Source organism: Protopterus annectens, chromosome 3.part0, assembly GCF_019279795.1.
Source record: "Protopterus annectens isolate FY-2018-M chromosome 3.part0, PAN1.0, whole genome shotgun sequence".
In the NCBI taxonomy this organism is placed as follows: Eukaryota; Metazoa; Chordata; order Ceratodontiformes; family Protopteridae; genus Protopterus; species Protopterus annectens.
The window spans coordinates 546,311,006-546,338,272 of record NC_056731.1 but is presented as its reverse complement, the minus strand read 5'-3'; the positions used below and the strand labels follow the sequence as shown (position 1 = coordinate 546,338,272).

The 27,267-nt window shown below is 43.4% G+C and overlaps 1 protein-coding gene across 1 annotated transcript in view; it reads right to left on the bottom strand.

Annotated features, from left to right (window-relative positions):
• PRPF4B (pre-mRNA processing factor 4B) overlaps window positions 1-26,912 on the bottom strand; it is a 1,467,347-nt gene extending 1,440,435 nt beyond the window's left edge. Inside the window, exons 1-2 of the mRNA XM_044065612.1 lie at window positions 26,760-26,912; window positions 14,362-15,749 (exon numbers count right to left, since the gene is read on the bottom strand). Coding sequence (XP_043921547.1) covers window positions 14,362-15,749; window positions 26,760-26,912 — 1,541 coding nt within the window. The remainder of the gene's footprint in view (window positions 1-14,361; window positions 15,750-26,759) is intronic.
• Between the last annotated feature and the right edge of the window lie 355 nt (window positions 26,913-27,267).

Here is a 27,267-nt window from a genome sequence, read left to right as displayed (position 1 = left end):
TGTGTTTTTCGCCTTGGAGAGAGCAGTTCTCAGCTGGGCGTTAGAGATGTTTGGGGGGCTACAATCCTCTGGTACAGATATCTCTCCTTTTGGGGGGGGAGAAGTTTGCACTGAACCTGTCAGCCAGTATGTTGGCAATGTCTGTAGGTTCAGTAATTTTCACATCATTTTGAACTAATTCTGAGCATATCTGGGAGTTTCCTCCCAGGTTTCTAACATAGCTAAAGAAGGCCTTATGATTGTCTTTTGAGTCCTTTGCGATTTTTCTCTCAAAATTTGCCTTGGATGATTTTCTGAGAGCTCTTAGTTTTTTACTTATAATGATCAAAGGTGTCTTACCTTTTAAGGATTTTGCTCTATCATGTAGTAGCTTCCTCCTTTTGTTGTAGAGCTTGTTTATGGCTGGGGTCCACCAGACTGGACGCTTGCCTTTGGTACAAAGAGTCTTTGTTTTGTTTGGGATTGCCTAATCCATGCAGTCCTGTAGGTGCTGGTAGAAGGCATTTGTAAGTGATTCAGCGGCTTGAGTAATGTTTACCGCCGGCTCGGGGGCCTTAAAGGAGACCACAATAGTCTTTAGAAGTGTGAAGTCGGCTTTTGAGAAGTTCTTCACTGTGGTCTTTTTTATCTCAGGTGGGGGCGGGATGAGGACCTCCAGTGAGATTAGTTTATGATCTGATCTCACCAGTGAGGGGTATACTTCCGGTGTTGAACATTGTGATCCCATGTTCGTGATGATGAGATCAAGTATGTTTTCACCTCCTGTGGGGATGGTGACTAGTTGTTCCTTGGCATTTGAGTTTATGAACTCCAGGAACCTTTGGGCTTGAGTAGTGATCCCAGTCTATATTAGGGTAGTTGAAGTCACCTAGTATGATGGTGTTTGGAGATGCATTTATCCCCTCCAGTGTTTTCAGGAAAGCTATGTGAGGTTCCTGAGTTTGAGAGGGTGGCCTGTAACATGCTACAAATTGCAGAGCAGTCTTGCCTATGGTTAATTGCACCTGGATGGTCTCCGATGCATCGTGCGTTGCCACCAACCTTGAGGTGTGGGTGTCCTTGATGAATATGGACACCCCTCCCCTCCTTTCTTGGTGTTGTCTGGATTTTGGGGCCGGAACGCATGATATGAGGTAAAACCTGATAGTGCTGGGGTGCTCTCAGGAGCCTTGAACCAGGTTTCAGTCACAGCACAGATATCGATGTTCTCCATACTGAGAAGGGCCTCGAGTGCGTGCATCTTGAGGTTGAGACTTCTGGCATTGAGCAGCATTACCCTTAGTTTTTTTTCTTTTTTGTGTTCTAGGGTGGTAGGTTTAGAATTTGAGCCTTGCCTAAAAAATGCACTATGGGGGTGGCAAGAGCCTTTGCCAATATCCGGAAGCCCAGTGGTGACAGGTGCAAGCCATCCCTTGCGAAGCTGCGTGGCTTGTCCAGCATGTCATCCCAGGCAGACAGACATTGGATCCCCTTTGAATGACACCAGAGTTTAAGCCAATTATTAAAGCTGATCATCTTATCTCTGTATTGTGGCATCATTCTTGGTGAAGGTAGGATACTGCTCAAGGTCAGGGTCATACCTGCCTGGGCTACATAATCAGAGAGCTCCTCAATGTCTCTTTTCATGTAGTCCAACGAGGTACGTCTCAGGTCGTTTACACCAGCGTGGACAATGACCGAGTCGTACTTGTACCTGCTGTTGAGAGACCTGAGTGCTTGCGTTATGTGGCGGATTCTAGCGCCCGACAGGCAGCTTACTGTGACCTTCTCCTTACTCAATCTGGTGAGCGGGACGTCAGTGTGTCTGACTATGGAGTCACCAATGACGAGTGTGTCTGACATTGTGTTTGGCCTTAAGGGCTGTGACTGTTTGGCACACTGACTGTGTGGTCTATGTGTTGCATGTGTTGTGTCCTGAGGTGGTAGTTGTTTGGGTGTCTGCTTTGGTGGCCTCTGCTGTTTTGGTAGATTTTTGATCAGAGCCTCAGAGTATGTTTTTGTGTGTTTATGTGTATGATTTGAAGTTGTGATAGTACTATGTGAGACTGGGTATGTGGTGTGTGTGGTTACCTTCTCCTCCTGTCTGGTCTTGCCAGTCCTATGTTGAGAGAGCTCAGCCTCCAGTTTGGCTGTATAGTTGCATCTCTCGCATGTATTTGTGTTTTGTGGGAGGAGGAGAGGGTTGTCTGTGTACATGAGGCAATTGTAACATTGCCTCAATATTCCCAGGTTCACCAGCTGAGCAGGAGAGGACACTAGCAACTGATCCCTCGACATGCTAGAAGGAATAGACAAAAAAACTTAAAAAAGACTCCTGGGGATGTGGGTGATCGAGAAAGGGGTTTTAGGCTGGTGGGGTACTATCTATAATAAAAGTGCTATATCAAGGTGAAAAGTACTGTAGGAGCAAGTGCTAGGCTTTACAGATAGAGAATAGTCTACTTGGGAATCAAGTAGAGATGAACTTTTTAGTTATAGGATACGCTGGTTAGATCAGTAGTACAGTTCAAGGAAGGCTGTTTTAAGGGAAAATTTGAAGAGTGGACTTTAGGTAGCCCGAATAGTTTAACCTTGATTAACCGCCGCTGCTCTTGTGTGCTCTTGTAGCAACTCCGCGCTAAAGCGCGCTTTATAGCAGGGGGCTGGAAAAAACAGGAAATTACCCAAAATGGCCAATGAATTACTAGTTGCTGTCTCTAACCACTCTTCTGAGGACAAACAGGCAGCTCAGTACTCCCCACTCTCACTGGTGAGTAAAGAAACTTCCCTCTGGCCACACAAGACCACAGTGAAAAACTTCTCAAAAGCCGATTTCACACTTCTAAAAACTAGTGTGGTCTCCTTTAAGGCCCCTGAGCCAGTGGTAAACATTACTCAAACCGCTGAATCACTTACAAATGCCTTCTACCAGCACCTACAGGACTGCATGGATCAGGCAATCCCAAACAAAACTAAGACTCTCTGTACCAAAGGCAAGCGTCCAGTCTGGTGGACCCCAGCCATAAACAAGCTCTACAACAAAAGGAGGAAGCTACTACAAGATAGAGCAAAATCCTTGAAAGGTAAGACACCTTTGATCATTATAAGTAAAAACTAAGAGCTCTCATAAAATCATCAAAGGCAAATTTTGAGAGAAAATCGCCAAGGACTCTAAAGACAATCATAAGGCCTTCTTTAGCTATGTTAGAAACCTAGGAGGAAACTCCCAGATATGCTCAGAATTAGTTCAAAATGATGTGAAAATTACTGAACCTACACACATTGCTAACATACTGGCTGACAGGTTCAGTGCAAACTTCTCCCCTCCCCCAAAACGACAGATATCCATTCCAGAGGTTTGTAGCCCCCCAAACATCTCCAACCCCCAGGTGAGAACTGCCCTCACTAAGGCAAAAACACAGCATCCATGGGACGGATGGTGTCCCGGCTGTGTGCTTCGTGAACTCAATGAGGAATTAAACCCACAGTTAGGACAGCTGTTTAATCTTAGCCTCACCTCAGCATACGTGCCAAGGAGTGGCGCGGCGACTGTGGTCCCACTTCATAAGGCGGTGCCTCCACAGACCCTGGAAATTACCCCATTAGCTTGACAAGCCTTATCTGCAAAGCCATGGAGAGGATCATAATGGAACTCATAAATAAAGACATAGGGAACTTGCAGACTTTGGATCCAACCCAGTTTGGCTTTGTCAAAGGCAGATCCTGCCTCTTAAACTTGGTTGACTTTTTCGAGACAGTCACCAAGGCCATTGATGAGGAAAGGCAGTCCATACAGCCTACCTCGACCTGGCAAAGGCCTTCACACAATACCCCACTCAGGTATCATGAAAAACTCATCAGCTTGAATGTAAACCCATACATCACAAGATGGGTTGCAAACTGGCTAAGCGACAGAACCCACAGGGTCAGAGTTGCTGGAGCCATGTCAGACTCAAAGCCTGTCACAAGTGGTGTCCCACAGGGCTCAGTCCTGGGTCCACTCTTGTTCGGCATCTACTTTTCTGAAGTACAAGCAAACACAGGAGGGTTATGGCTGACAAAGTTTGCAGATGACTGCAAACTGGCCATAGTCGAAAACACATCTGACACAGATATCCTCCAGAAGGGCCTCACAGAAACGGATAACTGGTGCCAGAGCCATGGCCTGAAGTTAAACGCCAAAAATGCATAGTCATACCCTTCGAAAACAAGGTTACCCTAGCTAGCATATAGGTGACAATCCACTGAGCACAGAAAAGTCATCAGGGATCTGGGGACCCAAGTTGACAGTAGTCTTCGCTTGACACTCATGTTGCTAAAGTAGTTAGGAAAACCTTCTATATCGCCCACCTGATCATGAAGGGATTCACATCTAGATCAAGGGAGGTCATCGCCCCTGTACTCATCACTCATTAGACCTATGATTGAGTACAATGCCCTGCTCGAATGTATCTGACCAGACACCTGATGCAGCTTGAAAGGCCCCAAAAGTTCCTCACCAAAAGGATAAAGGGTCTCAAAAATATGTCTTATGCTGCCCGACTGAAAGAACTCCAGCTTTATTCAGTCTCATACCGCTTGCTCAGAGGCGACCTGTGCCTGACATATAAGGCCATGTCAAACCCAGATTTGATGAATATGCTTCACCTCAAAAAATCTAGATCCCTCAGAACCACAAGGGCGGGAGACTTAAACCTTGACACGGTTATAAATAGAACGTGCTGGAGGGACAGATTCATCACCCAGAGACTCCCTATGCTGTGGAACAAAATCCCGGTACATGTGAGGCAGAGCACCTCGCTGGCATTGTTCAAGAGGAATCTTGACCAATGGATGGGAGATCGCAGATATACCCCAGGGATTACTTCAGTGTCACTGCTTGACAGAGGCACAGAAAAATGATAGGCATAGTTTTTATTCAAACTAAAGGGGTGGCGAAAGCCACATAACTATGGGCTAGGCTTATAAATGCCCTTGGGCAGATAGCCTAGTATGAACCTATGAACCTATGAACCTATGAAGAAAATGGAGGAACACAGGAACCAAATACAAAGCCCAGGGATCAGCTAAATCTGATCACTGGAACAACTAGCTAGGAAAGTTAGGAAAGCAGAAGTATTTTTCTGTTTTTTTTTTGTTTTTTATGCACACACAGACAGAAAAATACAGTAAATGCTTTGTTATTCGACTAAATTGCTATCAAAGGCTAGTACACTTGAGTGTATTAGCCTGTTTGTTAACTTTTAAGCAAAACTTTAGCCAAGAAGTGCAATCAACAATTTAAGCACAGAAAAACAGGAAAAACAGGTAATAAAACAGTAATATAAGCACAAACAGTGGTTGAAAAGCACAAAAGATCGAAAAAGGCAATAAAAAATGCTAAAAAATACTTATAATCAAGAAAGTCGCTTTTTCTGCTCTCTGCTGCCTTAGGAACTCTGCAGGGGACCACGAGGAGCTATGCCAAGTTCTCTAATGCCAGAAAAGGCCAACGGGCGCTTTATAGCAGGGGGCTGGAAAAAACAGGAAATGACCCAAAATGGCCAATGAATTACTAGTTGCTGTCTCTAACCACTCCTCTGAGGACAAACAGGCAGCTCAGTACCCCCCACTCTCACTGGTGAGTAAAGAAACTTCCCTCTGGCCACACCAGAAAATGGAGGAACACAGGAACCAAATACAAAGCCCAGGGATCAGCAAAATCTGATCACTGGAACAACTAGCTAGGAAAGTTAGGAAAGCAGAAGTATTTTTTTGTTTTTTTTTTGTTTTTTATGTGCACACAGACAGAAAAATACAGTAAATGCTTTGTTATTCGACTAAATTGCTATCAAAGGCTAGTACACTTGAGTGTATTAGCCTGTTTGTTAACTTTTAAGCAAAACTTTAGCCAAGAAGTGCAATCAACAATTTAAGCACAGAAAAACAGGAAAAACGGGTAATAAAACAGTAATATAAGCACAAACAGTGGTTGAAAAGCACAAAAGATCGAAAAAGGCAATAAAAAAATGCTAAAAAATACTTATAATCAAGAAAGTCACTTTTTCTGCTCTCTGCTGCCTTAGGAACTCTGCAGGGGACCACGAGGAGCTATGCCAAGTTCTGCTTAGGTCATCTGCCAGTGGGTTTTGCTTGCCTGGCAGGAACTGAGCTTGCAGATGGACTTGAATGTCCAAGGCTGCGTTCCACAGGGCCATGGCTAACCTGCAGAGTGTGTAGGAATGGGTTCCCCCTGCTTGTTGATGTACCACATAACTGTGGTGTTGTCTGTTATTAGCAGTTGTCCTGGAAAGATTAGAGATCTGAAAGCTGTCAGGGCATTCTGTACAGCTAGCATCTCTTTTTGGCTGATGTGCAGATGAACTTGACTTGAGCTCCAGTGGCCCTGAATACATTTGCCATCCATGTGTGCCCCCCAGGCATAGTCTGATGAGTCTGTGGTTAGGGTCTGGGTGGCGTGGGGTAGAGTAAAAGGGCAGTCCCTTGTTCTGTTTGCATGCTTCTGCCCACCAAAGGAACTCTGTCCTTAGACAGGGTAGGATAGGAATGACTGCTTCCAGGTCCTGAGAATGTTGGCACTAAACACTTTTTTAAGTACCAGTGAAGTTTTCTCATATGCAGTCTTGCATATGGAATTAGTAGTATACATGAGGCCATGAACCCTAGGGCTTGCAGTATTTTCCTTACGGATAGCTGGGTTCTGGTGGCCATTTGTTTGAAGTAGTCTGTCAGATAAACTTGTTTTTCTGAAGTGAGGAATGCCATCTGGGCATTTGTCCAAGCTTGCTCCCAGGAACACAATCTTTTGACTGGTTACCAGTTTTGACTTCTTTTCACTGATGGTGCACCCCAAGGAGGTGAGAAGGTTTTTCACATGTCAGGTGCTGCAGCAGCAGCAATTCCTGACTGTCTGCCTGAATCAGGCAGTCGTCCAAGTACGGATACATTTGGATATTTCTCTGCCTGCAGCATGCAATGGCTGGAGCCAGGCATTTTGTGAATACTCTGCGCGCACTAGATAAGCCAAATGGAGTGCAGAGAACTGATGATGCATAGATCCTGCCCTGAAACGTAGATGTGCAGACGTCTAGGGTGACTAACCAGGCATCCTTGGCTAGCATAGGAAGAAGCTGTTGCAGGGTAAGCATTTTGAATTTTGGTACCACCAGGAAAGTGTTGAGAATAGAAAGATCCAGGATTGGGCACCAAGAGCCCTCTTTCCTGGATACCAGGAAGAGTCTGGAGTAGAATCCTTGACCCCTCTGCTGTACTGGAACCAGCTGAATAGCTCTGATGTTGAGCAGGGAAAGTACTTGGATTTGAACCTCTGCCCGCTGGTTTGGAGGAAGGTCTGGAAACCCACTTGGGATTGGCAGTGAATGGAAATAAAATTTGTACCCCTGGGATACAATGCTGAGGACCCACCGGTCCTGAGTGATGGACATACATTTTTTTGCATGAAGGACAAGTTTTCCTCTTAGGGGCACAAGCAATTGAGCAAGGCTGGGGAGTGGAGTAGATAAGTCATTGTGAACTTTTTCCATAAGGAGGTGACTTACCACTCCCTGCTTTAGGGGTGGGAGCACTCCATTGCTTAGATCTCTGCATACCCTGGGACTGTAGTCTGGATGGTCTGTTTCCCCTGGGTCTGGTTTGAGAAGGCCTGGAGGGGGCTGGAAAGGACCAGTGTTTGGAAGGGCAATGCCTACTGAATCTAGGGGGTTGCACTTGTAAGAATTCTTTAACAGTCTGCATAGACTTAGCTTTTTCTTCCATCTTTTTCAGAACCTCTTCTGCTTTGGTGCCAAACAGTCCTATTCAAAGGAGTGTCTAGTAACTTTTATTTGACATGATCTGGCAAGGTCTGCTCCTTCAGCCAAGCATGTCTTCTCAGTACACAGCCAGTGACTGCTGCCCTGCAAGATGCTTCTAGGGCGTCAAAGCCACACTGCAATGCTTGCTGACTTGGCTTGCCGAGTGCATAAACTCTTGCAATTCTTTATTTTCTGCACAGTCTGAAAAGGTAGCCACTTTTTGTTTAATGGGTTCCATAATATGTTGCTGACACTTCAGCATGTGAAACTGACAATTTAATGCCCTAATAGCAACAGTTGCAGAGGTATATACCTTCTTACCCGATCTGTCCAAAGCTCTGAAATCCCTGTCCGAAGGGGTGGGATTCTTGGCTGTAGTAGCCTTGATACCTTTAGGCCCCTGGGAAATTATCTCTGGGTCAGCAGTAGGATTCTTGAAAAGAAATTTGTGAGTGTCAGGTACTCTGTAGTACCTGCCTGGTTTCCTAGGGGCAGGAGGTAAAGTGTCAGGAGTACGACTGGCTTCCATAAAAACATCATCCACAACATCCAGGACAGGGGGGTATAGCTAAAGACCTGTGGTGAGGTAACTAGACATTCTCCGAGTCTCTTTTTGGACTGAGGGTAGTCTTGTCATTCTCAGTGGAAATGCTCTCTTAAGGAATGCAAGGTTTCACCAAAAGAAAAATCCTCTGGAGGGGAGGCAGGGGGATTGGATTCCTCTGCATCTGAATCCTCATAAGCTGATAAGGGCATGTCTTCATAATCAGAAATCTCAAGTCATTGGACTCCTGGTCTGTAGAAGCTGAAGGGGATTGAACTCTTAGCAGGGGGAAGGCTGACTTCCCCTAATCAGTGTAATAAAGTCTTCAGTCATTCTAAGCATTTGTTTTTGTGGCATGGGAGCAGGTGCATGCGCTTTGGTTGTCGATTTTCTAGGCGTAGTGCGTACTCTGGGCCCAAGAAGCTCGGTAGTTTTGGTTAAAAAAAAAGTAATCGGTTTGAGTTGAGCGAATAACTGCCTCAGAAGCCGGTGCCTGCACAGTGGCTCTGGACCCATCCAAAGTAGAGACATCCGCAGGTTCCATAGTCAAAGAAGAGTCTCATGGCATACCGGACTCTGAATGGGTCTTGGTAGAGGCCTGAGAATCTAGTGAAGCGGGCATCAGGGGCTGCGAAAGTGCCTCACTGAGTACCGGTGGACTGGCAACTAGCTTAACGGAAGCATCATTGGCGGTTTTGGACCTATGCGGTCTGTCTCTGTCTTTATTCTTACGTTTTTTTCAGAATATCGGTAGTCGGATAGCTTACCAAAGCTATTTCAGAATATGGAGATCGACAGCGAAAGAATTTAGCGACAAAGAGAGCCCGACGACAAATGGTTTGGGCATTAAACAAGGCACAAAACCGACAGCATGGGACGTCGTGCTCTGGGTCTTAACAGGTGACACAGTAAGAATGAAAATCTCTGTGAGGTATTTGCTTTCCACAGGCAAGACAATTATTAACTTTTTCTGACATCAGTTAGAGCAAGAAAAAAGGACCCCCAACAAGGTACTTAGCTTTATAAAACTTCAGGATTATTCAATTCGCAAATGAAAATTCAGGTAGGGGCCGACTGGCACTTGCAAACTGTTTCTGCTTCGGGCTCCTCTGCAAGAAAGACTGGGGTAATGGCGTCGGCTGCCTGTTTTTATACCCCTGACGACCTGACGCCAGTCCTGGAGAGACAGCATCCAACGCAGAAATACTAAGTCTCTGGTATTCGGGCCAACTGAGGGCTACCTGCAGGCAGATAACCCAAGTGTGATGACTGCAACAGTGAAACACGAATAACATCTTGTGTATTCCTAATCTTTGCCTCCAGTTTCTTGTACACTTCTTGAGGCGGTAATTCAATGAGGAAGTCCTTCCATAAATTAGGCTCCCCAACTACACACTGTCAGGGTTCTTAGCAGCTGGGGGGGGGGGGGGCATGGGGTTAAATTCCAGAAATGCATTTCTGAAGACATCCTCCAGGATCTCTAGCTCAGGAGGGACAACCCAGGATCTAGGTTCAGGGAGACTCATGAAGGCTTTGCATCTTTGCTGGGCTTCAAAGCACTCCTTGGATTCTCACTGAAAGGTCTATCTAATTTTGTGGAGAGTACCACTAAAGGTGAAGTCCTCTGGTGTAGAGGCAGGGAAGTATCCTCAGTGTCAAGGCTACGGCCTCAACTAATGGGAACCAGCCAAAATAGACTAATTCATTGGCCTCAGAATCACAGGAGTTGGATTCCAACTCAAGGAGATACAGTCTTCTGTTTTCAGAAGGAAGTACTGACATCAATGGTATTTCTAACTATAATCTTTTAGATTTCAAATATGACATCAAGGTTTTAGCCAACTGGACTCAAGGTATCTAAAGACGAAGCAGGAACAGATGCAGGGGGGTTGGGTCATGGCACTACCCACCCCAAATCCAGAAATGCCAGGCTGCACCTCCTAAAGTATCTTGTGCCTGCTACTCTTAGAAATACAAGCCTTACAGGCCTTGGTGCTCGAGCAGGAAACAAAAATCTCAATCTGATCTCCACGAACCTCCTCACATACAACAACCCTAACCCCACCATGTTAATCAATCTATTTAACTACACTCAACTTACTAACACCATCACTAGACCCAACAAAACCAACCCCCCAGGCTCCATACTAGACTGGATCCTAGTATTTCATCCCAATAAAGTGATACAATCTGGTGTCATACCAGACCCATTAAGAGACCACCTCCCTGCCTTCACCCGTCGAGCTTCCCTCAACCCTCCACACTCCCACCAGTTTATCCACACTCGGAACCTCTCTAACTTTAACCCTACTACTTTCTCTGATTCATTCAGGAATACCGATTGGAACCCCCTGAAAACTCTTCCATTAGACTCAGCCGTTGACTTTTTCAATTCAACTTTCTTAAATGTCCTTAACTCCCTAGCTCCAGTAAGAACAAAAAGAGTAAAAACTAAGACCATCCTGTGGCTTACCAAAGATACCAAAAAGATTATGCTACAAAGAGATAAAACTTGGAAAACATGCCTCCAAACTAAACAACCAGACATCTTACTTAAATACAAACAACTAAGAAACCTTGACAAAAAACAAATTATCAAAGATAAAAAGGCCTACTACATCAAAATGCAAACAAATCATGCAAAAAACCCCCCAAAATTCTGGAACTCTATCAACTCTCTCCTTAGGCCAGGTACTAAAAACAATCCCTGCCCTGACACGAGCAAATCTGACCTTGAAATTGCCTCACTATTCAACACCTTCTTCACCACTTCTATTGCTGAGCTAACCAAGACCTTTACCAACAAGAACCCTTAACCCCACCCCAACCAAACATCCTCTCTCTCCTCCCCCCACTACTTTCTAACACAAACCCATCTCCACCTACCAAATAAACTACTCTCCAAACTAAAGCCTTGCTCCAATGCCCCCGACAACATTCTCTCCTCCTTCTTAAAAATAGCCTCCGATAGTATTGCTCTCCCTATTAGCATCCTGATCAATAGATCCCTACTTGAATCCTATGTACCCAAACTATGACGCTCTGCATACATTCTTCCACTTCACAAGGGTGGCAAAAACTGTAATGTATCTAATTTCCACCCCATAGTCATAATTTCCCCTCTCTCTAAACTCCTTGAAAAATGCATCCACCTTCAGCTCTTGTCATTCCTTACCAAACACCAGCTACTCTCTCCTTCTCAACATGGCTTCCGCCCTGGACATAGTACCAACAGTGCCCTTCTCTCCTTCTTGCATACTGTCAATTTAGCCCGTGACTCCGGTAATTTAGTATCGTCAGTTCTGCTGGACTTACCTAAAGCTTTTGATACCATCTCCCACACCCACCTTCTACATCATCTGTCTAATCTCAATTTCTCCCACAAAACTCTCTCCTGGTTCTCCAGCTATCTTTCCGACAGGTCCCAGGCTGTCAAATGGGGCCAGGGCACCTCCACCTTCCATCCTACCCCCACTGGAGTACCCAAAGGATCCATACTTGGCCCAGTTCTATTCAACATATTTATTAATGACTTTTACAAGGCCATACCCAATACTAAAATTGTTCAATATGCTGACGATTCTACTTTGATCTGCTGTGCCTCCAATTGAACAGATCTCCAACGACTGACACAAACAGCCTTCTCAACTACCGAAAACTGGATGCTCCGAAATCACCTCTCATTAAATGCTAACAAAAGTAAAATCCTTCTATTCTCTCCTAAGTCCTCCCCTATTGGTAAAAACTCATTCCAAATAACCAGCCATAACAACTCCATTTTAGAGGTCATTTCCTCTGCCAAAATTTTGGTGTAACCATTGATGAACACCTAAAATTTAATACTCACGTCCAGCTAAACATAAAGAAAACCCACATAAAATTCGGCCTACTTTATAGAAACAACCACTTCCTCTCCCCTGCTACCAGACTAACTCTCGCCACTACTCATCTCCTTCCCTCTCTACTGTATGGCGCCCATCTTCTTACTAATGTATCCTCCTCACTATCCTCCAAACTAGAAGTATGCTACAATAAAATCTCCCGATTTGCTACCAAAGCCAAATCTTCCTCTCATCACTGTTCCTCCCTTCACTCATTAAACTGGCTTGAACTCCATAACCAATTTGACTTTCTCCAAATGATGACTGCCTATAGACTACTATTCCAACCTAACCTACCAAGTGCCCTGTACTATCCAATATCCTACAACCATATACCCCCCATAGAACACTTAGATCTACCCACCAAAACCTAATCACCATCCACAAACCCAAGCGCCCAGCTGGTCAACTTCTGCTTTCCTTCACCTTAGCCAAAAAATGGAATGCTCTTCCCTCTACTCTTAGGACCTGTGATAACCTCGAAAACTTTAAACTCTTTTTCATTCTCACCTTTACCCCAACAGGAAATGCAACTGTACTCTTCACCCTATACCTCTCAAGGTCTCCTCCACTTTTACTCTTGGCTAACCTCTCACCTAACTAACCTTGCTCATTTGTATTATGTATAAATAACTATACCGTAAAATCTAGCCTCAAGGCCATTTGCCTGTCTTTTACACCTAAACAAAATTGTAACTGTTTGTTTCTTTATGAATGCTACCTGTTTATTTGTCAGTAATGCGAAGTTTCTTAGTAATTATTCATACAACTATGTATTGTTGGAGCTTTTCTCCCCGGGCCTCCACTGAAAATGGGCTCCCCAAGCCCAGTGGACCTCCCCGATCATCAAACTGGAATGAATAAATAAATAAATAAATAAATAAATACTGGGGACCTTATATTCCACTTCAGAAATCAAAAAACGCATCAGCTGCTAACTTGTGAACCATCCACTTCTGGGGGTCTGCATACCTACTGCTTGGCTTATTTACTGTCATGTTCTTCTCTGAAGGGATGTATGAAGCCTTCAGATATATTTCCTTCACTACTGCCGTGTCCAATGCTTGTACAGCTAACCAGAAAAGTAAGCATTAGTATGAGCCCTCTGTGTTTATATATCACATTGCTTTAGTGTTAACTGTCAGTACATGTAGGAAAGGTACACTGGGGATGTTGGTTTGGGAGATCATGCCACAAACTGATCTCATGGGCACTTGCACATCAGCTGCACCAGAGACCTAGGCCACAACATATTCTGGAGTCGTGGACTGCAAATTATCCTAGTTCAAAATGTTCAGACCACAGTCTCATCAATGCAGTTCTCTGTTTCTTTGGGCTTCTTCCTCTTCTTAGAATGTCGCTTTCTAGGAGAAAGGCTCACTTGCAATACCAGTACTCTGCTGTCTGCCTCCATGGGGGCTGCATTTCTTACAGGGTATTACTCTCACACAGGCACACCTGGTGGTGACTTTTTTCTGGGCCATCACAACCATAAAAAAAAATGCTACTAAATTCTCAATATGACATGATGCAAAAACATCACCATAATTTCCAAAAAGCAATTCCCAGAAATTGGTCCATATCGATTTTAGTCTTTGCCTTGAAACATCCAAAGCACTTGAATGAAATGAACAACCAAACAATCTGGTGGGAGGTAAAAACTGAAAATACAGGTTATTCTCTCTGTTTTACAGATTATTTTCCAACAGATGTCCTAATGCAGAAAATAACTTGCATCCAACCAACTGCTCATGAAGTCTGAGCAGACGATTGATGTTTACATGTGGCTATTTTCCATTAATCTATGAACATACTGCAGTAAAGATCTTATGACAGTTAGCATTTGTAACAAAACATCTGAAAAATTAACAGCAAACCCAAGTCAAACAAACTATACTAAAATAGTAAAAATATTATTAAAATAATGAAAAATAAACTGTGATATGGATCTTACAGATGTTTTGACTATACTAAAAATCAACTTTTTCTCCATGTCAATGACGAAGTACACTGGTTTCCAAAAATCCCAACATCAACATAACAGCTTGACACTTAGATACGTCTCAAACGCAGTGTACTTGTACTCGCCATACTTAAAACTGATACAGAAATGGAGAAGGAATAAGCATAATAAAATCATTACCTAGGTGACACCTGTCTCTCCAAGTCCCTTCTCCGCTGCTCTACAGATCTGCTTCTTGCTCTTTTTAATGGAGATGCATTTCTGGAAGGAGATCTGCTCTGCTTTGAAACTCTGTCATGAGCAGGAGGGGACTTACTTTGCTGTGAAGCTTTTTCTCTGAGCTTTGGAGAGGGGCTCCTCCTTTTGGGACTGCGACCAGCTCTCCTGCTGGGTGATCTGTTTTCTTTACCAGAACTACTGTCTTTAAATGGTGACTTGACAGATTTTTTGTCCTTATCTGTCTCTGACTTCTTGCCCTTTTTCTCTTCAGATTTTGACTTCGGCTCTTTGGGTTTATTTTCAGGTTCAGTAGGTGATTTGGATTTTTTAACTTGTTCTCGTTTTTTGCCTTCATTTGCTGGGGGAGACCTCTTGCGTTCCTTTGATTTCCTTTTATCTTCCAAAGAAGATGGTGAAATTTTACTTTTATCAGGAGACTGGTTCTTCTGTGGAGATTTGGAATTTCTTACTGTATCCTGAGGTTTGTTTATTTTAACAGGACTTCTTGACTTTTTCCTCTCCTTAGATTTACTTCTTTTTTTCTCTTTCACAACACTGCTACTTTTGATTTTTCTTTTATCAAGTCTGTGTTTACTTCTTTCTTTTGATCTACTTCTCCTTTTAGAACCAACTTTAGAATCCACAGGATCTTGTTTTGCTTTAACTTCAGATGTTTTATGTTCTGATCTGTCCCCATTCTGAATTTTTTCATAAATTTCTCCTTCTTCTTCAGACCCAGAAATATAACCCTGTAAAATTAAACCCATTCCAGACTGAACTTTCCCTCCCATTAACTCACTGTCTAGTTCAGCTTTTATTAAGGCCCTCTGTTTTTCCAAATCTTCCAGGAGAGCATATTCATCAATTTTAGGCCTTTTAGATGGTAGTTCTTTGTTTGAGTCCTCAACCTCTTTTCGCTTATGTTTTCTGTGCTTGTGTCTGTGTCTATGTCTCCTGTCCCTGTCTTTGTCTTCTTCAGGTGTATGTTTATGCTTCTTGTGCTTATTTCGATGCCTGTGCTTTTTCTTCTTATGTCTGCTTTGTTTAACCTGCACTTGCTCAACTTCTGAAATATCCCCATTCTCCTCATTTGCACTTCTTCCGGAACTTTCATCTCCTTCTCCTCCTTCTACTACTACTATTTCTGCCTCCTGATCTTCATCTTCCTCTTCTACTTCAACCTCTATTTCTTCTTCCTCTTCATCATCTTCTACTGCCTCTCCGTCTTCATCATCTGCCTCCTCTAACTCTTCCTCTTCCTCCTCCTCTTCTTCCTCCTCCTCTTCCTCATCCTCTTCCTCATCCTCTTCCTCATCCTCTTCTTCCTGTTCTTCATCCTCATCTTCATCCTCATCTTCATCATCATCTTCATCTTCATCATCTTCATCCTCATCTTCTTCATCTTCTTCATCCTCCTCCTCCTCCTCTTCTTCCTCCTCTTCCTCCTCTTCTTCCTCCTCCTCTTCCTCCTCCTCTTCAGCATCCATCCTGCAAATATAAAAAAGACAAACTTTATAAACAGCACCAAATGTTGGAGATAAAAACTTTATTCTGCAAAAAACAAAAACTTGCATTTAAATTCTGAACTGGTACTCATTCTTTCTAATCTGATATAGGAAATACAACTTTGGCTATGTAAATATTAATACATGTTTTATTAGGACTTGTTTGCCTTCTGCCTACAAGAATCATCATACATAAAAAGGAAAGTAACTTATAGCAAAAGTATCCCTCTCCCTCCAACACCAACAAAATGCACGACTTAGAAGAAAAAGGAAAATTAATGCACAAATGCACTATCCTGTTTCATTTCACAAAATGACATTCATATCTTTAATATATACATACACAATTGCTCCTGCCTCCACTTGAAGACCACAAATAAATAAATAAATAAACAAACATACCTGATGTAGAGGTCTCAAGCAGGCCAGAGGACGCTAACGAGTTGAAAGTAAAAATCACTTTTAAGCAGAATTAAACAATTCAATGTGAAAACGCATTAGTGAAAGCCATTGACTTTTTAGGGTACGAGTAAGATATGGAATAGGTAATGGTGGGGGTCTTTAACAGCAATGCTAAAGTAGCATAAGAAGTCCTCCGCAAATAAAGATTGACGCTGTACCTAACTTTACTATTACTTTTATTGTTACTACTTTGACTGTAACCAAGGCTAAGTTGGCAATTGGTCTCACATGATCAGTGTTCTACCCTAGTAACCAAAACTTAAATAAAATAAAAATAAAAGACAAAAGAAATTAGGTAGTAAAAAACAAAAATGCAGAGTTAACCTGTGGAAGGATAAGGGAATGAAAAGCAGTGTATACATAAGGTGGCAGGAAGCAAAAAGTAATGTGATTTAGACACACAACTGTTTAAGAAAACAGGAGGAATGGAGATAAAGGAGAAAGGTTGGTAAGAAAGTAGCCATGTCCAGCAGGTGTTAAGGGGAATGATTCAAAAAGGGGCTGGAATATGGAATACCCTAAGACAGCAATACACTGTAAATTATCCAATACAGAAGGATGAGATAAGGTCACGGGAGGGTAAGCTAATTAGCTTTGAAACTCAGTAAGACACAACGGTTTAACAGTCTTTTGAATTCTTTAGCTAGCAAGTTCGTATACAACTGGATAAATGTATACTTTTCTAGATAACATTATAAAGTTCTCTTCTGCAAAGCAATACTTTATAGATTTATGGTAAACAATGTTGCAAGTCATAACATGCTGTTACACTTACACATATAATGCAAAGATCTAAGCGGAAAACAGTCAATCAGAAAACTTACTAAGCAATCCAACAGGAATGTTATTTCCCCATTCAGAACCATACTGACATATAAGCCTGAAAATGAAGGCTCTGTCTTCATGCTGATTTGAACATTCCTGGAAGTTACTTCAAAGGAAACAAAAATGTATTCTGTCAGGAAAACTTCAATGTAGCCGCTACTTGCTATTTACAGGTAAGGTTAAAATTTTAAGTTAAGTGCTTACCATAACTTGGCATCTGTGTTAGGTTCATAGGTAGGTACTAGGCTATCTGCCCGAAAGCATTTACAAGCCTAGCCAGAATGCGTTGGCTTTCGCCGCTCCCTTAGATTAGTTCTCTGTGCCTCTGTCCAGCAAAGCCAGTGAAGTGATCCCCGGGGTAAACTTTCTGTTTCCCATCCACTGGTCAAGGTTTCTCTTGAAGAGTGCTAGCGTGGAGCTCTGCCTAATGTAAATTGGAATCTTGTTCCAACGCATGGGAAGTCTCTGGAACAGGAAGCTATCCCTCCAGCACATCCTATTTAATGTTGTGGTGAGGTTTAGATGCCTAGAGCATGTGGCTTGACGGGATAAGTTTTTCTTTAGGTGGAGCATGTCCATCAATTCTGGGTTGGACATGGCCTTGTATATCAGGCAGAGATCACCTCTGAGCAGGCGGTATACAACCAAGTACAGCTGGAGTTTCTCCAGCCGAGCTGCATAGGGCATCTGTTTGAGGCCAGTAATCCTCTTGGTGAGGTACTTCTGTGGTCTTTCCAGCTGTTGCAGGTGTCTTGTAAGGTACATCCCAAATGGGGCGTTGTACTCAATGATGGGTCTGATGAGTGATGAGTAGAGGGGTACAATGACCTCTTTTGATCTGGATGCAAACCCTTTTGTGATTAGGTGGGCCACATAGAAGGATTTTCTAACCACTTTGGGAATGTGATTATCAAAGGAAAGATTACTATCTACTTGGGTCCTCAGATCCCTTATTACGTTTTCCGTATTTAGGGGACTACCACCTATGTGGTAGTTTGTAGGTACTTTGTTATTTCCAAAGGGAATAACTATGCACTTTTTGGCATTTAGCTTGAGGCCATGATTTTGACACCAGGTATCCTTCTCAGTGAGACCCTTTTGGAGGATGTCGGTGTCAGTTGGTGAGTCAATTATAGCCACTAGTTTGCAGTCATCTGCGAACTTGGTCAGCCATAGTCCTCCTGTACTTGTCTGTACCTCTGAGAAGTATATGCTGAACAGGTGGGGTCCTAGGACTGAGCCCTGGGGAACTCCACTTGTAACTGGTTTAGAGTCAGACCTAGCTCCCGCAACTCTCACCATGTGGGTTCTGTCCGTCAGCCAATTGGCAACCCATCTTGTGACATAGGGGTTTATGTTCAGGCTGATGAGCTTGTCTATAATACCAGAATAGGGAATGATGTCGAAGGCCTTTGTGAGGTCAAGGTAGGCTGTGTGGACCAACTTTCCCTCGTCTACAGCCTCAATAACTGTCTCGAAGAAGTCCACCAGGTTTAGGAGGCATGATCTGCCCTTAACAAAGCCAGACTTGGTAGGGTCCAGTGTTTGAAGGTTCCCAATGTCTCTATTAATGAGTTCCATAGCCTTGCAGACCAAGCTAGTCCGGGTTATAAGGCGATAGTCCCCGGGGTCTGTTGTGGCTCCACCTTTGTGGAGTGGAATAACCATTGCTGTGCACCACCCTATGGGTACATAGCCTGTGGAGAGGCTGAGTTTGAACAGTGTGTTTAGGTGAGGGGTTAGTTCGTCTTTGAGCTTGTGTAGGACGCAGCCTGGGACACCGTCCGGTCCCATTGATGCTGTGTTTTTTGGCTTTGGATATGGCTAATTTAACCTGAGTGTCTGTGATTTCAGGGGCTCTACATTCTTCTGGTATGGTTATGGGCCCTTTCGGGGGTGAGAGGGTGGTGAGGTTTGCATGGAACCTGTCTGCCAGGATGTTGGCAACATCGGTTGGTTCAGTGTATTTTGTGCCATTCTGCACTAACTCCGAGCAGATCTAAGAATTGCCACTTAGATTCTTGACATAGCTAAAGAAAGCCTTGTGGTTATCTTTGGAGTCCTTGGCAAGTTTTCTTTCAAAGCTCGTCTTGGATGATTTTATGATGCTGATCAGGGATGTCTTCCCTTCTTGGGATTTTGCTTTTCTGTACTAGTTTCCTCCTCCTATTGTACAGCTTGTTTATGGCAGGGGTCCACCAGACTGGTTTCCTTTTCTTGGAGGAGTGAGTCTTGGTTTTGCTTGGGATAGCACAATCCATGGTTCTTGTAGGTGCCCGTAGTATGCATTAGTAAAGAATTTTGCAGCTTGGACAGCGTTATCCTTTAGCATGGGGGCTTTGAAACTTTCCACCTCCATCTTAAGTATCGTGAAGTTTGCTTTTGAAAAGTTTTTCACAGTGGTTTCCTTGTCCGGGGGGTAGTGGCGGAATGTGGATATCCAAAGTGATTTGTTTATGGTCAGATCTAACCAGCGAGGGATTGACCTCCGGTGTGGAACACCAGTCGCCCATGTTGGTGATGACCAGGTCCAATATGTTGTCACCTCTGGTGGGAGTGTTGACCAGCTGTTTCAGTTTATAAATTCTAAGAAATGTTGGGCAAGGGAGTTAATACTTGAGTAGTTCTCCCAGTTAATATTTGGATAGTTGAAATCACCCAATATTAGGGTGTTTGGTAGGACCTTTATGTTACCCAGTGTTTCCAGAAATGCAGAATGGGGGTCCTAGGACATTGTGGGTGACCTGTAGCAAGCTACAATTTGAATTGCAGTTTTGCCCGTTGTTAGTTGCATGTGGATAATCTCTGAAGCATCGTGCTGTGCCACTAACCTGGAGGTGTGGGTATCCTTGATGAATATGGATACTCTCCCGCCTTTTGTATTTCGGTCCGGGTTCTGTGGCCAAAATGTATGGTACGAGTTGTAGCCTGGTTGTGCTGGGGTGTTTTCTGGAGCCTTAAACCAGGTTTCTGTTACACATATATAGAGTTTCTCCATACTGAGGAGTGCCTCGAGTGCGTTTATTTTGAGGTTTAGATTTCTGGCATTGAGTAGTATTACCCTCAGATTTTTGTTACTTGTGCTATTTACGGCGGTGGGTTTGTCTTTTGATCCTTGCCTAAAAAAAGCACTATGGGGGTGACAAGAGCCTTGGGCATTCGAAAGCCTAAGGGTGACGGGTGCAAGCCATCTCTAGAGAAGCAGCATGGCTTGTCGAGCATGTCATCCCAGGCAGACAGACACTGGATCCCCTTTGAATGACACCAGAAACTTAGCCAATTGTTGAAATTGATAATTTTTTCTTTATACCGTGGTATCATTCTTGGTGAAGGCAGGGTGCTACTCGGGGTCAGGGTCATACCGGCCTGGGCTATGTGGTCAGAGAGCTCTTCCATGTCTCTTTTCATGTAGTCCAGGGAGGTACGGCTCAGGTCATTCACACCAACACGGACAATGACAGAGTCATATTTGTACTTGTTCTGGCGTGACCTGAGTGCTTACATTATGTGGCGGATCCTGGCACCCGACAGGCAGCTAACAGTAACCTTCTCCTTATTCAGCCTAGTGAGTTGAACGTCAGTGTGCCTGACTATAGAGTCACCTATTACTAGTATGTTGGGTATGTTATTTTGCCTTGAGGGCTGTGATTGCGTGGCACACTGGTTTTGTGAAGTATGTGTTTCATGGTTTGTGTTGGGGGGAGGAGGTTGCTTGGATGTCTGCTTTGGAGGGCTCTGTTGCTTTTGCAGATTTTTATTTAGAGCCTCCAAGTATGTTTTCGTGTATTTACGTGTGTTTTTTGCCAGTGCTGGTTTAATGGGTCTGTGTGAGACTGGTGGTTTGATGCCAGTATTTCCCTTCTCCTCTTGACTGTCTGATCCAGTCTTGGGTCGAGAGAGCTTAGCCTCCAGTTTGGCTGTATAATTGCATCTCTCGCATGTATTAGTGTTTGGTGGTAGGAGGAGAGGGTTGTCTGTGCACATGAGGCAGTTGTAACATTGCCTCAAAATGCCCAGATTCACCAGTTGGCCTGGAGAGTACACCTGAAACTGCCCTTTGGACATGCCTGGATAGGTACAGTAAACTGTTTTAATGAATGGCTGGTAAGGTCGAATAGAGAGCCTTGCCCATCTGTAGTGGTAGGGTTTACAAGTGCTTGCTATGAATTTTGAGCAAATGCAGGGCTGAGAAATTAATGGCTTGAGTGCTTAAGTCGAAAGTTTGTCTAGGTCCAAGGGAAAAATTGAAGAGGAGACTTTGTGGAGCCGGGAATGGTTATACCCTAGCTAACCGGCGCTGCCCAGCACGCAAAACCGGGCAAATGCGGTTTTTATAGCAGGGAAATGAAAGACATCCCAAAATAGCCAATAAACTACTATTTTCTGGGCTTAAACCACTCCTTCAGGGACAGATAGGCTGCTCAATGCTTCCCTCTCTCCCAGGTGAACAGAGAAACTTCCTTCTATCCAAGTAAGGTATGGGCAAACAAGAGAGATTTGTAACACAGCCCTGAATTCAGCACTAACCTGAAAACTGGACTATACTAGCTTAGAAAGGCGGGAAACAATATATATATGTATATATATATATATATATATATATATATATATATATATATATATATATATATATATATATATATATATATATGTATACATATATATATATATATATACCCCCCACCCCAGAAAATAAAGCAGATACAATCAAAAAAACACTTTAAATGCACATAAAAATGCTTATTGTTCTATATCTCAGTTCAGAGTTGTAGTCAATGCCCCTAGTAATAAAGTAGGAAGAAACACAAATACAGTAAAAGCAGATGAATAAAGTGCAATTTATATATATATATATATATATATATATATATATATATATATATATATATATATATATATATATATAAAACAATAGAAAACGAACAATCTGATTTGAACAAGTTACCCAATTAACCAGAAAAAAACAAGTGAGCCCTGTTCCAGCAGTCTCCAATCAGACAAGTTCTAACTGCACACTCCCGCTACTAGGGTGCAGGGGAACCTTCTCCAAAAAAAGATGGCCTGGAACAGTGCTCAAGTTATACAAACAAAGTTAGATTTAGCAGGCCTGAATCTGGTCCTATGCTAAAGCAACAAGGCGCACCAGTTTCAGAAAGTTATAGTTTAAATATGCAGGCACTATAAGCCTGTGACCAGAAATTCCCAGCTCAGAAGGGCAGAATCCAACCTTTCCTCCCACAGGAGTGCAGACCACAAACCTTCTTAATGTAAAACAACCGGTATAAAGCCCAAGTGCTTAAACCAAAAGACTTAGAATAACAGTTACAATTTAATCAGGCTACTACCAAGCAGCAATAACTGCAGCAGAATAAATAAAATTGAGTACTTTTAAGAAGAGGCAAAGGCAAAATAAAGTAGGAGGAAACTCAAATACAGTAAAAGCAGATGAATGCTTTTTTAGAGGAAGGAAGAACCTAAGTGGGTTGGCCTTCACAAATCTTCTCGCTGTACTATGTAGAGTGAACACTAGACTCAGAATATGATCTCACTGTATTCGGTTAAGTGAGCAAATGAGATGGACTCAGGAGGAGTGTTCAAATACAGACTTACAGGAGGGGTGGGCAATTTCAGAGCCACTAACACCAAAACAATCCAGTTTCATTCTGACTCGCATATGGGTCTCGGAGCTGACTCCTTGGAGTTTGCTCTGCCACTTTACACAGTCTCACATTCCAGTTTCCAGCTCCTCCCTCTACCCACAATGCCCAGAGCTACACACAGCTCCCTTGGATCAAGACTGCTGCCTATACAGTAATAAGAAATGAACAAAGGAGTAAAAGAAAGAAACCAAAGGCTCAACCATGAACTGGTGTTCCAAAAAAGGTTCTAAATGGTTGGGGGATTATAGAGAGGGAAGGTGAGTCAGAATGAAACTGGACAACACAGATGCCAAGTTATGGTAAGTACATAACTTAAAAATGTAATGTCCATTTTAATCAGACTCACGTATGGGTCAGATTCCCCAGCTACATAAACTCTTGGGTGGCCTCAGGGAAGGATATGCCGGAGCACTGTCGAACCAAAAGAAACCCTACTTCTGGAGACAATGTCCAACTTGTAATGAGTCACAAAGGTATGGGATTTAGACGAAGTGGCTGCTGCAGAAATGTCATAAATTGGAAGTTCTGAAAGAGAAGCCAGAAGATGTGGCTACAAATCTCTTTGAATGGGCTTTAGGAAAAATGGGCAACTTCAGATATGGAAGCTGCTATCCATTTTGCAAGAGTCACTTCTGTTAATGCTTGTCCAAGGTGAGAAAGAGACAAACAAATGGTCAGGTTTTCTGAATTGTTTGGACCTATGAAGATAAAAACATAGTTGACTATGCACATCCAGCAAATGCAACAAATAACCACCCTTACTGGTGTAATTTGAAAAGAAAACCAGTATCTGAATGGACTGGTTAATGTTTGACTCGGTAGCCACTTTAGGCATAAAAGAAGGGTTAGTTCAGAGGGAAACTGTCTCTCTCTATGAAAGATAATATAAGGTGGCTTAGATGAGATGGCCTGTATTTCAGAAATCCTCAAGTAAATCCAAAAAAACGGAATGGAATCCACTGGCAAGTATATACCAATGCAGAATGGTAAAAACAGTCCTTTATTAGAATAAAAACGATTATCAGTATTCACCAACGTAAAATAATAAGCGCTTTCGTCTCCAATTATACAATTCAGGAGACTTTATCACACAAGAACTGAACATTAAAACAGAGTTTAAATACTAAAAACACTGAAAATCTCCCTCCCAAATGACTTCACTTCCTCCTAGATGAGGTGAAGGCTGCCAAAAAAAAAAAAAAGATAGTTTTCCAGGACAAGAATTTAATATCACAGTCATTGGCAGGTTCGAAAGGCTTTTCAGTCAGTCCTTGGAGAATTACTATGAGATCCCACAGGGAAGTCAGATCTTTAATCAGGGTCTGAGGAGAAAAACTCCTTTCATGAAAGCCTTGCATAGCTTGGAAGAAGCGATAGTATAAAAAGAAAGCCCAGTATGAGAACTGGACATGGCTGCCTGCTGAAGTTTTATCGTAGCAAGACTAGGCCCTTCTTTAAACAGAGAAGTAACGAAAGTAAGGATCATTGTCCTCCTTAGAAGCGGAAATGGCAAATCTTTTCCATTTGCTACTGTAAACGTTTTTGCTAGAATCTTACTGGGAGGTTAACATTATATCTCTAACTGGGGACACCTTAATAATCACTGTAACTGGAGAAACCATGTGGTCAGTTTGAGGGTGGCTAGATCATGGTGTCTATCTAGCAATGAATGTGATAGGAAGTCCTGATTGGGTTTCAGTATCCATGGGTGATATTTCAGATGAGACCGAAGGAAGGGGAACCAAATCTGATGAGGCCAGTAAGGGGCAATGAGGATCACTGAGCTCTTTAACCATCTGGCTTTCTGCAGAAACTTTGGAATCAACAATAGAAGAGGATAAGCATAAAGGAGACCGGAGAGCCAATCATAGACTAAACGATCCCTTGAGGACTCCCTGGAAGGGGTTATCAGAATGAAGTACCTGCTGCACTTGTTGTTTAGGAGGGAGGCAAACAGGTCACAGCAAGGACAATCCCAGTGGCTGAAAATCAGATTCGCCACTGACTGACTGAGGGACCAATCGTGAAGAGTCAAAATGGACCTGCTGAGCTTGTCAGCGAGTACACTGAACTTTCCTGGTATCTGGGTTGCAAAGGGAAAGCGGTGTGAAGAGATCTCCCATTCTCAAACTCTCATGGCCTCTCAGCATAGGGGGTATGAATGGATTCCTCATTGCTGGTTGATATACCAAACTAATGACATATTGTCTATGTGAAATGCAATTGTCCTTAAAAGGAGAATGCCCTGAAAGGCTCAGAATGTAAGCAGAACCACTCTCATCTCTAGGACACTGATGTGCAATCTGGTCTCTTTCCTTGAAATACCCCTCACCCCACCCCAGCTGGGAAGCATAAGTGGTCACTGCGGCTGTGGGAGAAGTAAGGATGAATTGTCTGTCAACAGATAAGTCATCCAAAAGCATCCATCTCAGATGAGTTTTGAGAACAGTCGTCAGCTTGACAGGAGCACAACATGCATATAAAATCTTGCCAAAGGAACCAGTGTTATGGCAGCCACCATGGATCAGAGAGCTCGCAGTATAAGCTTCGGAAGAGGTGACGGAAGGATTAGTATAGCCTGTACTTGACCCCTCAAAGAGCCTATCCAATGTACAGACAAGGAAGTTATTTGAGTTGACATGTTCAACAGAGCCTCAATAAACTTCAATGTCTGAAATGGCAACAGCTGGGACTTCGCTAGGTTTATGGTGATGCCCAGGAAATTGGATATTCGAAAAAGGTAGCCCCTCATTTGAATACGTTGACACTTGGTTGGGGCAGTTAGAAGCCAGTCATCCAGATACGGAAACACCTGAAAACCTTGCAGATTTGGATGAGATGCGACCACTGCCATGCATTTGGTAAACACCCTGGGGGCTGTGGCAAGTCCAAAGGGCAGGGCTCTGAATTGGTAATGACAGCCTCCCAGCTGGAAGCACAGATGACTCCTGGAGTGTCTGTCTATTTTGATGTGATAGCACATGTCCTGTAAGTTCACGAAGCACATCCAATCATCCTTCCGCAGTAATGGAAGGATGGACTGTACCACAACCATCTAGAACATCGCCATCTTTACGTACAAGTTCAGCTTGCTTAGATCCAAAATAGATCTCAGGTCCCTGGTCTTCTTTGGTATGAAAACAAAATGGAAGTAAGTTCTGGACCCCCTTCGTTCGGTTGGCAACTCTTGGATGACTCATTTCTGCAGTAATTTCTGAACCTCCCAACCAACTCCCTCTGACTAGGTTGAACATCGGGGAGCTTCTTTTGTCTTTTTGGTGGAGGATTTGAAAAGGGTATGTAGAAGCCTCTGGATATTACGTTTTGTATTCAAGCATTGTTGGTTATTTGGGTCCAGGCACTTGAGTGCAGAAAAAAATGACCCCCGACTGCTTCCAGGGCATAGAAGTCGGGCAACGCTTCAGGAGCACTGATAGGGCTTGCCAGAGAAAGGTTCCCTGAAGCCCTGGTTTTGCAGACCCCCTTTGCCCCCTGGGGTGGCACCTCCCATTGAAGCCCCTTCCTCTGCATCTGGAGGAGGACTCCCCGCATTGACCAGGAAAGGACCCTTGGGACTTATGGAACCAGGTTTTCTTGCTTTCTCTTTGATTCCTGGAAACGGTTCACTAAGGAGTAGAAAACCTGATCCCCATGGCAGATAAGGCTTTTCCCTCTTTCTCACTGCAGGTAGGGTGTCCTTTACAGTTGGTCCAAATGAAGAACCAACAAAGGGAGCACTGGCAAATAAAACCTTGAAAGGTTCTGCAAAGTTGCAAAGCTGCATCCAGGCATGCCTGCGAACAGCAATGCCTGTGCCAGCAGCTCGAGAGCAACCCTCCGCAGAATGGGAGATAAGCCTCATGGACAAGTTGGAGAGGGAAGAGAGGGGAGCCAGTCTTGAAAATACCTTCTGGAAGTCCTTTGGCAACATTGTCTCAGCCAAAAAATCAGAGAGCTCCTTGACCAGGTCTCTCTTCAGGCAAGTGAAGTGTGCCAGGTAGTTAAGCGTTCTCAGCAAGAAACTGGATGAAGAGTTAACGTGATTGCCAAACCTGTCCATTACCCTAGACTCCCTGTTTGGCAGATGGACAGTGGAGCTTTGCTCAGCCATCCCCTTTTTGGTAGCTGCTGCTACAACCAAAGCACCCACTGGAATACCCTTAGTCCACTACAAATGGTCTTCAGGGGGAGATAACATTTTATCTGGACGTTTGGGTATTGCCTCAATAGCGTCCGACTCCTTCCAAGACCAACGAGTGATTAAATCAATTAAAGCATCCGCTGGGGGGGGGGGGTGTCACCTCAAAAAGAAGGAGGCAGGCCCATCCCAAAAAACTCCAAAAATACAGACTGCTCAGAAGAAGGATTTTAGGCAGAGCAACCCTATCTTTGCCTCAAAATCTCTAAAATGTCCC